The sequence below is a fragment of the Schistocerca serialis genome, chromosome 4 (assembly GCF_023864345.2).
Source record: "Schistocerca serialis cubense isolate TAMUIC-IGC-003099 chromosome 4, iqSchSeri2.2, whole genome shotgun sequence".
Classification (NCBI taxonomy): domain Eukaryota; kingdom Metazoa; phylum Arthropoda; class Insecta; order Orthoptera; family Acrididae; genus Schistocerca; species Schistocerca serialis.
Window position 1 is genome coordinate 378,995,414 of NC_064641.1, and position 13,105 is coordinate 379,008,518.

The window sequence follows — 13,105 nt, forward strand, 5'->3', positions numbered from 1 at the left end:
AGCGAATTGGGCTGATGGCAACAGCGGACGACGACAGTCGATAACGGCTAGTTGCGCTCGCGCGTTCAAAACATCTGACGTCACGCCACTGCGCAGAAGTGGAATTTAGTCAGTAGCGAGCCGGAGTGTGAATTGAACATTCAAAGAAGCTACGATCTCTATTGAAAACGTTCTCCGCCGACAGAGACGAAGCGTTGGATTTTAAAGGGAAACATTTTATTAATTGTGGCATTTGCGGCCCTGAAAGTTTACAATCGCACGAAAAAGTATTCGCACTCTAGCGCATTTATCGTTTCTGGTTACAAACGCCGCACCTTCCGGTACACAGCACATGTACGTGCCACCTCACATACCAGACATTACAATTCTGCCCACAGTGCCTACCATTAACAAGGAAATGCAGTGTTAAGGGCAAACACGTATCTCCTCTGCACACAAAAAGTACTGGCACAGAGCGTGGCTTCTCGGTATATTGCTGGGTTTTCAGGTACCGAAACGCCATCTCTGACGCAATAGACACTGCGTGTTGTTGACGACCCGGTCGCTAGTACGTATTGCGCGATAGTGGTCAGCATGGGGCCGAAGAAGAAGGAACATGTAGTGGCGTTGCGGGAGTGAGTGGTATTGCTCCATTCACAAGGGAGAAGCTATCGACAAATCGGAGCAGAGGTGTCTGTTAGCTACACCACGGTACGGGCCATCGTTCATAAATATAAGGAGGCTGGAACAACAGTGAATAAGTGTCGTCCAAAAGTGCTTACAACCCGAGAGCGTGGCCGTATCATCGCACTTGCTCGGAAGGAACCTGCTACAAGTGCAACAACTTTTGCTGAGGTTATTCAGACAGTGTTCGACAAGACGGTTAGTGTTCAAACTTTACGAAATGTGTTGAATGAGGCTGACATGCATGGACGTTCTCCCAGGAAAAAGCCATACATATCGGAAGTTAACCGGCAGAAACGCCTGCAGTTTGCCAAGGACTACATCAGCAAGCCAATGGAGTTTTGGAACATGTGATATTTAGCGACGAATCGAAGTTCAATGTGTTCGGGTTTGATGCAAGGAAGTAAGTTTGGCGCAAGCTGAATACGTACCTCGACATCGAACACATGCATCCCACAGTCAAACACGGTGGGGGGCGCTATCGTGGTCTGGGGCTGTATGGCGGCGTCCGGCGTTGGATATCTAGCTGTAATCCTCGGTACAATGGATCATATGAGATACATCGACATGTTGCGAGGTAATTTAGGCGCTAGTGCACAGACATTGGGCCTTCCTGGGGTGTTTCATTTCCAAAAAGACAACAACCCAAAACATACCGCCATGAAACCCCGGCAGCCGTTACTGTACAGTATCCCCAAAAGGGTTCTAACACCACCTCAGAGTCCTGATTTGAACCCCATTGAGAACCTGTGGGCTCATCTTGACACACAAGTCAGAAAAAGGCGTCCGTCCGGTAAAAACTACTTGGAGAAAGTGCTCCTGGAGGAATTGTCGTAAATTACCCCTGATATCACCAGGAATTCAATACAAAACATTCCTAGGCGTTTACGTGCTGTTATAGAAGCTAAAGGGATGCACACTAGCTATTAGAAGGCGAACATCAATGGAGAAAACGAACACCCTGTCCGATTCATGCGCGTGTGCCAATACTTTTTTCAATACAGAAGAGCGATGTTTATTTTCATAACACCGTGTGTTACTTTACGGCCAGGTGATTAGGACATATTTGTAACCTATGTAATGTAAGGTGGTACGTGTCTGGGTTCTGTTCTGAAATATATGTTTCGTTTAACATACAACTACTAAAATGTAACTGTGCCAACACTTTTTGGTGCGATTGTACGTTTTTAAGAGGAGCTTTTTACCCTTGGGTCCTCCCGTGTTTGCACATGACGCGTATATTTCACATATATTTAATATATTTCACACATATTTGCATACATATTTTACCAGGGTTTCTGGCGAATTTCGGCTTTCAGTTTCGGTTTCACGCAGATAAATGTTAAAACGTCTTATCTCCTGAACCACGAATCGGCAATGATATTATTTTGCAGATACATTCAATAGTATATGCGGACACTGTTTGTGAAATATGTTGGGAATATAGTTAGCATAAAGAAGAAATTAATTAAAACGCCATGTACGATACGACAGTTTCCGCGCATTTAAGTGTTTATGACATCACATCCCCTGAACTATGTGTCGTACAGTGACATAATTTTGCAGGTAAATTCAGTGGTATCTGCGGATACACTCCACAAAATGAGTTACGAATAGAGTAACTAGTAAAGAAATAATAAATTATCATGCTATGCCTAATGCGGCAGTTTTACTGCGTGAACAGAGAAAACGTAGTAAGCGATATACTTTTTCCTCTTGTCATTTTGTGGAGGGTACCAGCGAGATACCAGCGAGAAAAAGTTTCGTAGAGATCATAAATTATGTGTAAAGTTAGTTGCAAGGAACTAAGCACACTAATTCTCAAATACTGGATGAATAAAATCAGAGTATCTGCACGTCGTGGACAACAGTTCTTTTTTTAACCCTCGTACCAAGGTTGATTCAGATCGATCCGTTAGTTTAGGATTGGGGTTGGGTTGTTTCGAGGAAGAGACCCAACATCGAGGTCATCGGTCTCATCGGATTAGGGAAGGACGGAGAATGAAGTCGGCCGTGGCCTTTCAGAGGAACCATCCCGGCATTTGCCTGGAGCGATTTAGGGAAATCACGGAAAACCTAAATCAGGATGGCCGGACGCGGGATTGAACAGTCGTCCTCCCGAATGCGAGTCCAGTGTGCTAGCCACTGCGCCACCTCCCTCGGTTTAGTTTATGAGGAAATGTGCAACATATACACATATATACGTTCTTATAATATATATGGATTCCCTCTCGTGACAACTCTTCGGAAGATGATTGAGAACCTATTGGCTGTAAATGATCTTCCCGTAGTGGGGAGCTACAGTCATACAGGTTTTGAAAGAAATTTCGCCATTTTACTGTTAACTGTTTCTTTATTTTATGCAGACATGATTTAGGCTTGATATCCATTTGCAAGCGTGCAATGAAATGTCGAAATACGAGGGTCGTTCACAAAGTAAATTCCGTTTGTATTTCTATCCGCGGCAGCGCTACGATCGCAGTTCCGAGCACGCGCTGCAGTTACTCTGAATCAAAGAGAAGACCTGTACGCCATTTTCAGATCGCTGCTGCCGACGTGTGCTTTATAGTGTTTCTTTATAACGTCAGCCGTAATTGAAAATGCCACCGCGTCTGAAATCGGATCTGTGATTCGATTTTGTAAATGCAATGAAAGTTAAACCAAAGGAAATTCATCGGAAAATCTGCGAGGTTTACGGACAAAATGCTATGAGTGATTCAGTGGTTACAAGATGCGCCAGACTGTTCAATGAAGGACGTGATCAAGTGCACGATGATGGACGAAGTGGAAGCACGTTTGTGGTTACTGATGAACTGGTTCACACAATTGAAGAGAAGATTAGGAACAATCGTAAGTTTACACTTAGTGCCCTTGCTATGGAAGTTCCGCAAATCTCAGGATAACTAAATTGTGGAATTGTTACCGAAAAACTGAAATTTCGAAAACTTTCCTCATGTTGGGTACCCAAAATTCTTACTGAACAACACACAAAACAATGGATGGGCAGTGCACTTCAGTTTTTGACACGGTACAATGAAGAAGTCGATGGTTTTTTTCTCGGATAATCACGGGGGATAAAACTTGGGTATCGTACGACACCCCTGAACAAAACAGCAATCAATTGAATTGAGGCACACACTTCATCTCCAGCGAAGGTTACGCCTAAGCAAATCTTGACACCTCGAAAAGTCATGTTCACCGTTTTCTTCGGATAGAAAAGGCATTTTTCGGATTGATTTCTTACCACGAGGCCAAATAATCAATGCTGATGATTACTGCGAGACCATTAAGAAATTGCGCCGCACAATACAGAACAAGCGCCGAAGATTACTGTCAAAAGCTGTTGTTTTTTTTCCACGATAATGAGCAACCTCACACGGCGAATGTGACCAAACAACTCTTACGGCAACTTCACTCGGACACGTTTGATCATCGTCCGTTCAGCCCGGACGTCGCTCCTAGCGACTTTAATCTCTTCTTAGACCTAAAATATGTCTTTGGTGGTCAACACTTCAACGATGATGACGAGCTGAAAGAACATGTTACCACATGGTTGAATACACAGGCGGCAACCTTCTATGAAGAAGGCATGCAGAAACTTGTGCCACGCTATGACAAGTGCCTACAAAATTTCAGGAGCTATGTAGAAAAGTAGTTTAACAGTTGTAGATTTCTGTACAATAAATATTTTTTCTGTATATGTGCACCTTTGTTCTATGTAACCAAATGGATCTTACTTTGTGGACATAAGTCGTATGACTGACCATTCTGTAGTCAAGTCATAGGTAGGTCAGACATATTCAACATTCCAAAATGCACTTGGGAATGGCTATAAAGTAGAAACCGTGATTGTGTAAAATAAATAAACAGTTAACAGTGAAAAGGGGGATATTTCTTTAAAATAAATTTTGGCTCTTAGGGGTCTCTCGCATTGCATGCGAAGCTGACATCTCAGAAAGTCGTTTCTCTTTGTACTCATAAACGATCGAAATACCCAAAATAAGCGAGAAAACGATGCGACAGTTGGTTTTTATTACGAGTTAAGGTATAAGTTGTAATGTTTCCGTTGCAGTACACTTCCACACAAAAAAATGTTAAGCAACCAGAAAACATGGTCATATGTCGTACACGAGCATACCGTCGTCAGGATGTAAATGGTTGGATTTGCAATTCGTTGATGTAGTAAGACAGCCACTAGAGTGCGTTAGTTGTTTTTGTTGGTGTTGATACCAGGCCTGGTAGGGTTTACCATGGGCATGAAGATCGTCAGATGTTGTGTGTGAAGGAGACGGATATGCCACTTACTCGTGGAATACCATCGGCGGCAAGCATGGCAGCGCCTTGGGAGAACTTCCACTCTTCCGTCGTTAGCGTCACCTAACAGAGTTTCAAAGGAGCCTCATTGAGGGTTTGCAAAATCGTGCAATTTCCAGATTCGTCTGGCATTGGAATGTGGCAGTGATCCATTGTTTTACTGTATGAGAACTTTAGGGGCACAGGCTTACTCGCCGTCAAGGTTCCTGTGGACCAGGTCTGCGACTGCCATCCCAGAACCCGTAATGGACTCCTTTCAGCATTCCGTATTATTCTGCACCGTTCATCGGAGACTAACTGCAGCCGGACTATGGAATTACTATCTCATTCGTAGGCTGCCGTTAACACCAAAACAGAAACGGCTGCTGCTTCCATGATCTGGAAGCATGGGCTATAAAATGGGGTCGCATTCTGTTCTGCTATGAATCGCGGTCCTGCACTATCCTGGATGACCATCGACGACAAGTATGGCAGCGTCTGGAGAGAAGTCTCACTCATCCAATCTTTTGGTGAGGCACAGTGGTATTACCCGTGGCATCATTGTGTGTGGACCGTCAGCTATAACTGCATGTCATGGTACGTCACGTACCTCCTTCCCCGCATGTAAACAGTACATTGGTGCCATTTTTAAACAGAATAATGCCTATCCACATGCGCCACCTGAACTGTCTGCGTGATTTTGATGTTCTCTCCTTCTGCTACTTCACACTTTTTATCAAGATATTTAGTATACATCTACCAGCGCATGCAGTAATAACGAACTCACCATCTAATGAATCATACTAAATAAAAGAATAAATATAAATTTCAGTGAGAAAGAAAAGTAAAATTTGCTTACTCTGCTGATATCCAAACGGCTTGTAACGAAGTGTACGGGTGCGGTCTGTCGACAGGTGCTAATCACGAAGCTGCGCTCGGCCAACACGGTAGAGACACAGCAGTACCGCAAGGCGACCAAAGCGCTGCTGGTGCTGATCCCGCTGCTGGGCATTACCTACATCCTCATGATCGCCGGGCCCACAGAGGGCTTCTCCGCCGAAATCTACCTCTACCTCAGAGCCGTGCTGCTCTCCACACAGGTACGCCCACAGCTCACCATTTGTGCTCCTCTAATTCACTGTCTGTCTCGTCAAACGGGTACCAAAATAGAAAACTTCCATTGATCAACCAGTTTGTCACTGTCTTCCATCGTCGTCTGATATGTTCTGATCTTCTGTATCTATAGGTTCTTCCTACAAATAATATTGCGAGACGTATGTTTTATATGCTGCTCCATGTCTTAGACACTACTCCTGTCACAGTCTGCCGACCCAAATTTTCCCGCCAGTTGCTCCTTCTGCAGCTACATCTGCACTCCGCAAGCCGCCTGAAAATTTGTGGTGGAACGTACTTTTTGTGGCACTTTCATATCTCTCTTTGTCTGGACCAATTGCGAGTGATGCCCAAAAAGAACAATTTTTGGTAGCTCTCCGTACAAATATCAATAAAGAATTAGTTTTAAGAACATGACACGCTCTAAGAAAAAAAGATATACCACGAAGGAATTGCCAGAATGGGACGGAAATTGGTAGATGTAATGTACATGTGCAGAAAAACAAATTATTATAATTTCAGAAAAAGTTGACGATTTATTCATGAGAAATAGCTTCGCACATTGGGCAAGTCATCAACTCATTCGTTCACTTCTGCCCCTTATGCAGGTTGCTACTCGGCTTGGCATTGATTGACAGACTTTTAGGATGTCGTTTGAAGGATATATTGCCAAATTGTTGTCAACTGGCGCCTTAGGTCGTCAAAATCCCGAACTGGTTGGAGGGCCCTACCCTTAATAGGCTCTCAGTTGGGGCATCCGGCGATCTTTCTGGCCAAGGTTAATATATATCATACTAAATGGCTCTTTATTACTACTATTATTATTGTTGTTGTTGTGCTCTCCAGTCCAAAGACGGTTTTATGTAGCTGTTCATATTACTCTATCCTGTGCAAGGCTCTTCATCTACAAATAACTACTTCAGCCTTCATGTTTCTGAACTGCCTACTGTATTCATATCTTGGTCTCCCTCTACAATTTTTATCCACCATGCTTCCCCCCCTCCCCCAGTACTAAAGTGGTGATCTCTTAATCTCCCAGACTGTGTCCTAGCAACCGATCCCTTCCTCCAGTCAAGTTGTGCCACATATTTCTCTACACCCCAGTTCTCTGCAGTACCTCCTCACTCTTCTGTAGCATCACGGTTTCAAAAGCTTCTGTCTGTTCTTGTCTGAACTGTTTATCATCCACGTTTCACTTCCATACATGGCTAAAATCCGTACAGATTCTTTCAGAAAAGACTTCGCCACACTTCAAACTGTATTCGATGTTAGAAAATTTCTCTTCTTCAGCAGCACTGTTCTTGCCATTGCCATTCTATGTTTTGTATCCTCCCTACTTCGGCCATCATCAGTTATTTTGCTGCCCAAATAGCATCTGCTACTTCAGGTGTTTCATTTTCTAATCTAATTCACTCAGCATCACCTGATTTCATTCGACTACATTCCAATGTTCTCGTTTTGCTTTTGTTCATATTAGTCTCATATGGTCCTTTCAAGTCACTGTCCACTCCGTACAACTGCTCTTCAAAGTCCTTTCCTACATCTGATAGGAATACGGTGTCATCGGCAAAACTCGAAGTTTTTATTTCTTATCCGTGGTCTTTAATTCCTTCTCCAAATTTTTCTTTTGTTACTGCTTGCATCCTGGATAGGCTACAGCTCTGTCTCACTCCCTTCTTAACCACTGCATCTCTTTCAGGCTCCTCGACTCGTGTAACTGCCATCTGGTTTCTGTGCAAATTGGAAATAGCCTTTCGCTCAATGTATTTTACCCCTACAACCTTTAAAATTTGAAACAGCGTACTCCAGTCAACATTGCCAAAACCTTTCTCCAAGTCTACACATGCTATAAACGTAGGTTTGCCTTTCCTTAACCCATCTTCCATGAGAAGTCGTAGAGACAGTTTTGCCTCGAGTGTTCCTACATTTCTCTGGAATCTAAAGTGATCTTCCCCGAGCCTGGGTCCTACCAGTTTTTCCGATCTTCTGTAAAGAATTAGTGTTATTTTTTGTTATCAATAATAATAATTATTATTATTATTACGTTAATAATAAGTGTTATTATCATCGTTTGTTAGGTTTTGTATTATTTTCTGTTATGTTGCTCTGGTCAGATGTAAGTGAGAGCCTTAAGGCCCAATCTGTTCAAGCTAAATAAGCAATAAATTTAAAAAATGTATATAAACTTTGCTAGTGTCACAGAGGGCATTTGTGTGCAGGGCTTCACGGTGGCGCTGTTCTACTGCTTCCTGAACTCGGAGGTGCAGAACACCGTGCGGCACCACCTGGAGCGCTGGAAGACGGCGCGCACGGTGGGCGGCTCCAGGCGCTACACGCGCAATTACAGCCGCGACTGGTCGCCGCGCTCGCGGACTGAGAGCATCCGGTAAGCGGGCGAGACGTCTCCAGTAGCAAGCGTTGCCGTCAGAAGCTGCTGGCTGCTTACGCTAAACACCACACAACGTAGCGCGTAGGGTTAACTGATACTTACTTACCCAAACGTAAAATAGCTCATTTTGAGGGAGCGGAACGAGCTGTAGGGATAAGCGCTCCTGCTAAGTGCCTCGACTACACATTGATTTAACTCAGTTGACCGATCCACATCATTATTTCGAACGGAAAGATTCATGCTTGGAATAATCTCGTAAGCTGTGGCTCATGTCAGACACTTTTCGACATTACTCTTTATGCCAGGGATGCTAGTCCAGCAAAATATTCAGGAAGTAGGAGAACGTTACTGTGGAAGTGATATTGTTACGGCGGGGTATGAGTCGTTCCTGGATTCTTCATTCTATTCCGGCTTTAAACTCCGTCCCTGCACACAGTTTTAATTATACAGAATGTTTCAATACAGCGCACATTGTGCCGCAGAGTGAATGGCCGTATCTGAAAAAAAAAAAAAAAAGGATTGAGAGTTTTCTACATTCAGTTAACTTCTAACTCATCACTCACGTTGTCGTAGTTGTAACGAGGAAGAGCGGACGATTTCTAACTGATGTAATGTCATGGTTGTTCAAAATGTTCAAATGTGTGTGAAATCTTATGGGACTTAACTGCTAAGGTCATCAGTCCCTAAAGTTACACACTACTTAACCTAAATTGTCCTAAGGACAAACACACACACCCATGCCCAGGACTCGAACCTCCGCCGGGACCAACCGCGCAGTCCATGACTGCAGCGCCTCAGACCGCTCGGCTAATCCCGCGCGGCTGTCATGGTTGAATCAGTGTTCTAAATCGTATATTTCAAAGGAAGCTGATGACCCACATCAGACATCGAGAGATAGAACTACAATTCTATACAGGGTCTCCAAAGGAATGTTCGGTATTAATCGTTATGACAAGATCAATCCTTTCAAGTAAAAAAAGAAATCTACCAAACATGGATTGTAAAACGCACACATTAAGAGTTCTGAGCACTTCGTCACGTTCGATACTGTGCAACAAATCCCTTTGACTGCAAGCTGTTTGCTTTCCATACTTTGGTAGGAGGTACTGTGGATAAAAACAAGGAAAACTTGTCAAGCAAACATGGTCTCTAAAACGCACACCTTAAGGGGTATTTGCGCTTGTTCAGTAGAAGAGGAGTGTTTCACATTAGCGTTCATAGTACCTCAGAGTTCATGTTTTATGGACATTTATTTCTACTTTTGGTCCATTCTACCACTTCTCAAAATACGGAAAACCGAAGAGATTGCTGCAAAAGCCTAACAAACAAGGATTCTAAAATGCACGTCTTAAGAGTTCTGAGCACGCATTATCGAGGACGAAGCAGTGCTCATAACTCTTGAGGCACACATTTTGCAGCCGATGTGTACTAGACTTTTCGCTTCGAATGATCGTTCTTGTTATATCCCTCCATATTGACCATTCAACCTGGGACAGCCTGTATTCGAGACGTATTAAAAAATAAATAAAAATTACAGACGCATATTGATTCAAACCACATTCTTTCACTATCCTATCACTTCCCGCCTTTCCAGGTCCTCTGCTTTTCATGAATTGACGATTTAATTTTATTTTTACTTTATGGCTTTATGTTTTTCTCTCACCACATCTGCCAGTTATGAAGAGACGGTAAAACTCCATGTAAGGAATGTATGGCCATTATTTCCTTCTGGGCTTACCGCATTGAAGTTTTGGGCAGTATGGCACAAAAAAATGGTTCAAATGGCTCTGAGCACTATGGGACTTAACTTCTGTGGTCATCAGTCCCCTAGAACTTAGAACTACTTAAACCTAACTAACCTAAGGACATCACACACATCCATGCCCGAGGCAGGATTCGAACCTGCGACCGTAGTGGTCCCGCGGTTCCGGACTGCGCGCCTAGAACCACTAGACCACCGCGGCCGGCAGTATGGCACACTGCTGGTACGTGTGAGGGATGAGGTGCGAGTGAAATCATGACACAGTGTTTTTCTGTGAACTGTAGTTTTAGAGGCCAGGAGTGAGAACAACCTCATCGACTTCTTGCTGAAGGGACAAAGAGTGAGAAAGAGAGAGAGAGAGAGAGAGAGACAGAGAAAGAGAAAGTGTGGTTATGTGTGTGTGTGTGTGTGTGTGTGTGTGTGTGTGTGTGAGAGAGAGAGAGAGAGAGAGAGAGAGAGAGAGAGAGAGAGGAGGAAAGAGAGAGAAACAGTGAGATGATTACTTCTGTGTCATCTTTGATCATCTTATCATCTGGTAAAGTATTGTCCAATAAAGCGCTACATATTCTGATCATAACTGTTGTGTAATGATTTATGGTTAAATTCTTGAGGCGTTTATACTTTTAATTTGTTTTCAGATGTTTGAAACACTCAAATAAACGTGGTATGTTAAAGAGCCAGCTGACCTAGTAATCATTTTGTTTCGTAGTTGATCTTAAATTAACGAAGAGTGGCGCATTGTTTTCTCATTCGACCATTTGTTTTTAGTGTGTCGTTACAGGTAATAGAGAGAAGATGGTAAGAAAACCATAACAGACAATCAAATTATTTTGTATCGCTCACAGGTATTTTACCGCTGTTTTTATACTGCACTACGTAATTTCAAACGCAAATATTCGTTACAGCGTCTACGACAATGAAAGTTTCTTTTTATAATTGAAACAGAACGAAACTTAAACGCTCTGATGTTAGTGTATATGCACCTTAATCGTACAACAGTATTTCCAAACACTGCAAATTTAGAATTTATTTCAAGTAAAGAAAAGCGTAATTATGCATTAGAAACAAGGAATATTAATAGAGCTCGTTTTAATGTTTAATGTACGTGCTTTTGTTATTTAATTAATTTCACCTTTTGTTTTCAGAACCTGAGTACAGTGTTAAGGCCATGACATGCAATACCCCATCGAAAGCATCCGGACACCCCTGTTTAGTCCGGAACTGACCACTAGACAAAAGGAGAAGAGGATCCGCCATTATAGAAGCAGACGGAGAGTACTGTGCTCTCAGATGGGAAGGGATAACAGCACACTGGGCATGTCACGAAGTAGCAGCCATTCTACCTCAAGAGCCGATAGCAGAGATGGTAGTGATATGGGACGCTGGGGTTTGGAGAGAAGTAGACTCTCTAATTCATTCCAAATGTGTCTCATTGTGTTCAAGTCTCGTCTCTCTGCAGGCCAGTCCACTCCGGCAGTTTTATTGTCCGGAAACCACAGCCTCCCAAATGATGCGTTATAACAAGGTACACATCATGCTGATACAGTCATCGTATTCGAACAATTTTTCGAGTCTACGTGGTACACAGTGCTATAAAACATGTTCTTACCCTTCTGAATTTAGTATATTCTTAAACGCAGTAAGGGGATCACATTCTACACATGAAAAATTCCCCTATAATGTAAAACCACATCCTCCGCATTTCACCGTGACACTATGCATGAGGCCAGGTAATGGTCTCCAAACACGAACACGTCCACCAAATTGTCGCGGAGTATAGAATCATTCGTCACTCTAAATTACACTTTTAGAGTAATCCTCTGCCCAGCGGTGTCACACTTTACCCCACCTCGAGGTCACTTAGCACTGACAGCGTAAATGTGTGGCTGGTGAATAGCCGCTCGTCCATTTTACCATTTTCTCTTTTACGCACTGCACAGTGTCGTTACGCTAGTTGGACTGCTGGTAGCCAATTTGGCCGCACAAATGATTCCTTCCGCCGATTTCAAGCGATTTTTTGGGACTACACTTCACTATGCTCTGCGGTCGCCGTCTTGACAGCAAATGAGGTCTTAACTTAGCACTGGTTCTTCTTTCACCTTCCCACTTCACAATCACATCACTAACAGTCGACTCGTGTGGCAGTAGAAGGGTTGAAATCTTCTTGATGAATCTCGCACTCAGGTGACTTCCAGTGACTAGTCCACTTTCGAAGTCTCTGAGCTCTACTATTGTTGCCGTTTCTCTACCGACAGCACAACATTCCCCGTCTCCTTTCATACTGCCGGGTCAGCCTCTCGCGACATCTAGTGGTCAATTCCGCAGTTCGTAGGGGTGCCCGAATACATTTGACCAGACAGTGGGTACGTCGATTCTAGGAAATGTGCGTCTATCAGAGTTGACAGATGTGAGACACGACTTGTTGACCTAAAGGCTCACTGTCTTCGACAGCGAACTGCAGTAGCAGGAAGAGTGCGCGCAATATAAGGAGGCGCTTGCACATTCTCATTCTGAGTGCTGGATGAGTCGACCCCCCCCCCCCCCCCCCTAGTGTTGCATTGGGACATTGTTTCAGTGCCCCATTGCCTGACAACCTGGAAGACCGTTCTTGTTGCTATCTCTTTGCCTCAGAGCACGGTAGTGTAGCTCTCGTGCTCGATAGGTACTAGGATACAGGTTCATAATCAGGGGCATGTGATTATGTCATTAAATTTTTGTCAGAAGAGTGCAGTGCTCCGCTTCATCCTTATCATGATATTGGGTAGCAAAGTAAAGTCAGATTCAGAGCTGAGACTACATATTATCAACCTTGCTCACTTTATTATTTTAGCACAGTCGCCAACCTCGTCTGATCGAACCTCATTTCTCGAAGTGCTGCTATTATT

The 13,105-nt window shown here is 43.5% G+C and overlaps 1 protein-coding gene across 1 annotated transcript in view; it reads left to right on the forward strand.

Annotated features, from left to right (window-relative positions):
* LOC126474677 (diuretic hormone receptor-like) overlaps window positions 1-13,105 on the forward strand; it is a gene marked incomplete at its 3' end in the record, with an annotated part of 1,060,935 nt that overhangs the window by 1,023,461 nt on the left and 24,369 nt on the right. The window contains exons 12-13 of the mRNA XM_050102155.1: window positions 5,871-6,056; window positions 8,289-8,455. Of these exons, the coding sequence (XP_049958112.1) occupies window positions 5,871-6,056; window positions 8,289-8,455 (353 nt within the window). The remainder of the gene's footprint in view (window positions 1-5,870; window positions 6,057-8,288; window positions 8,456-13,105) is intronic.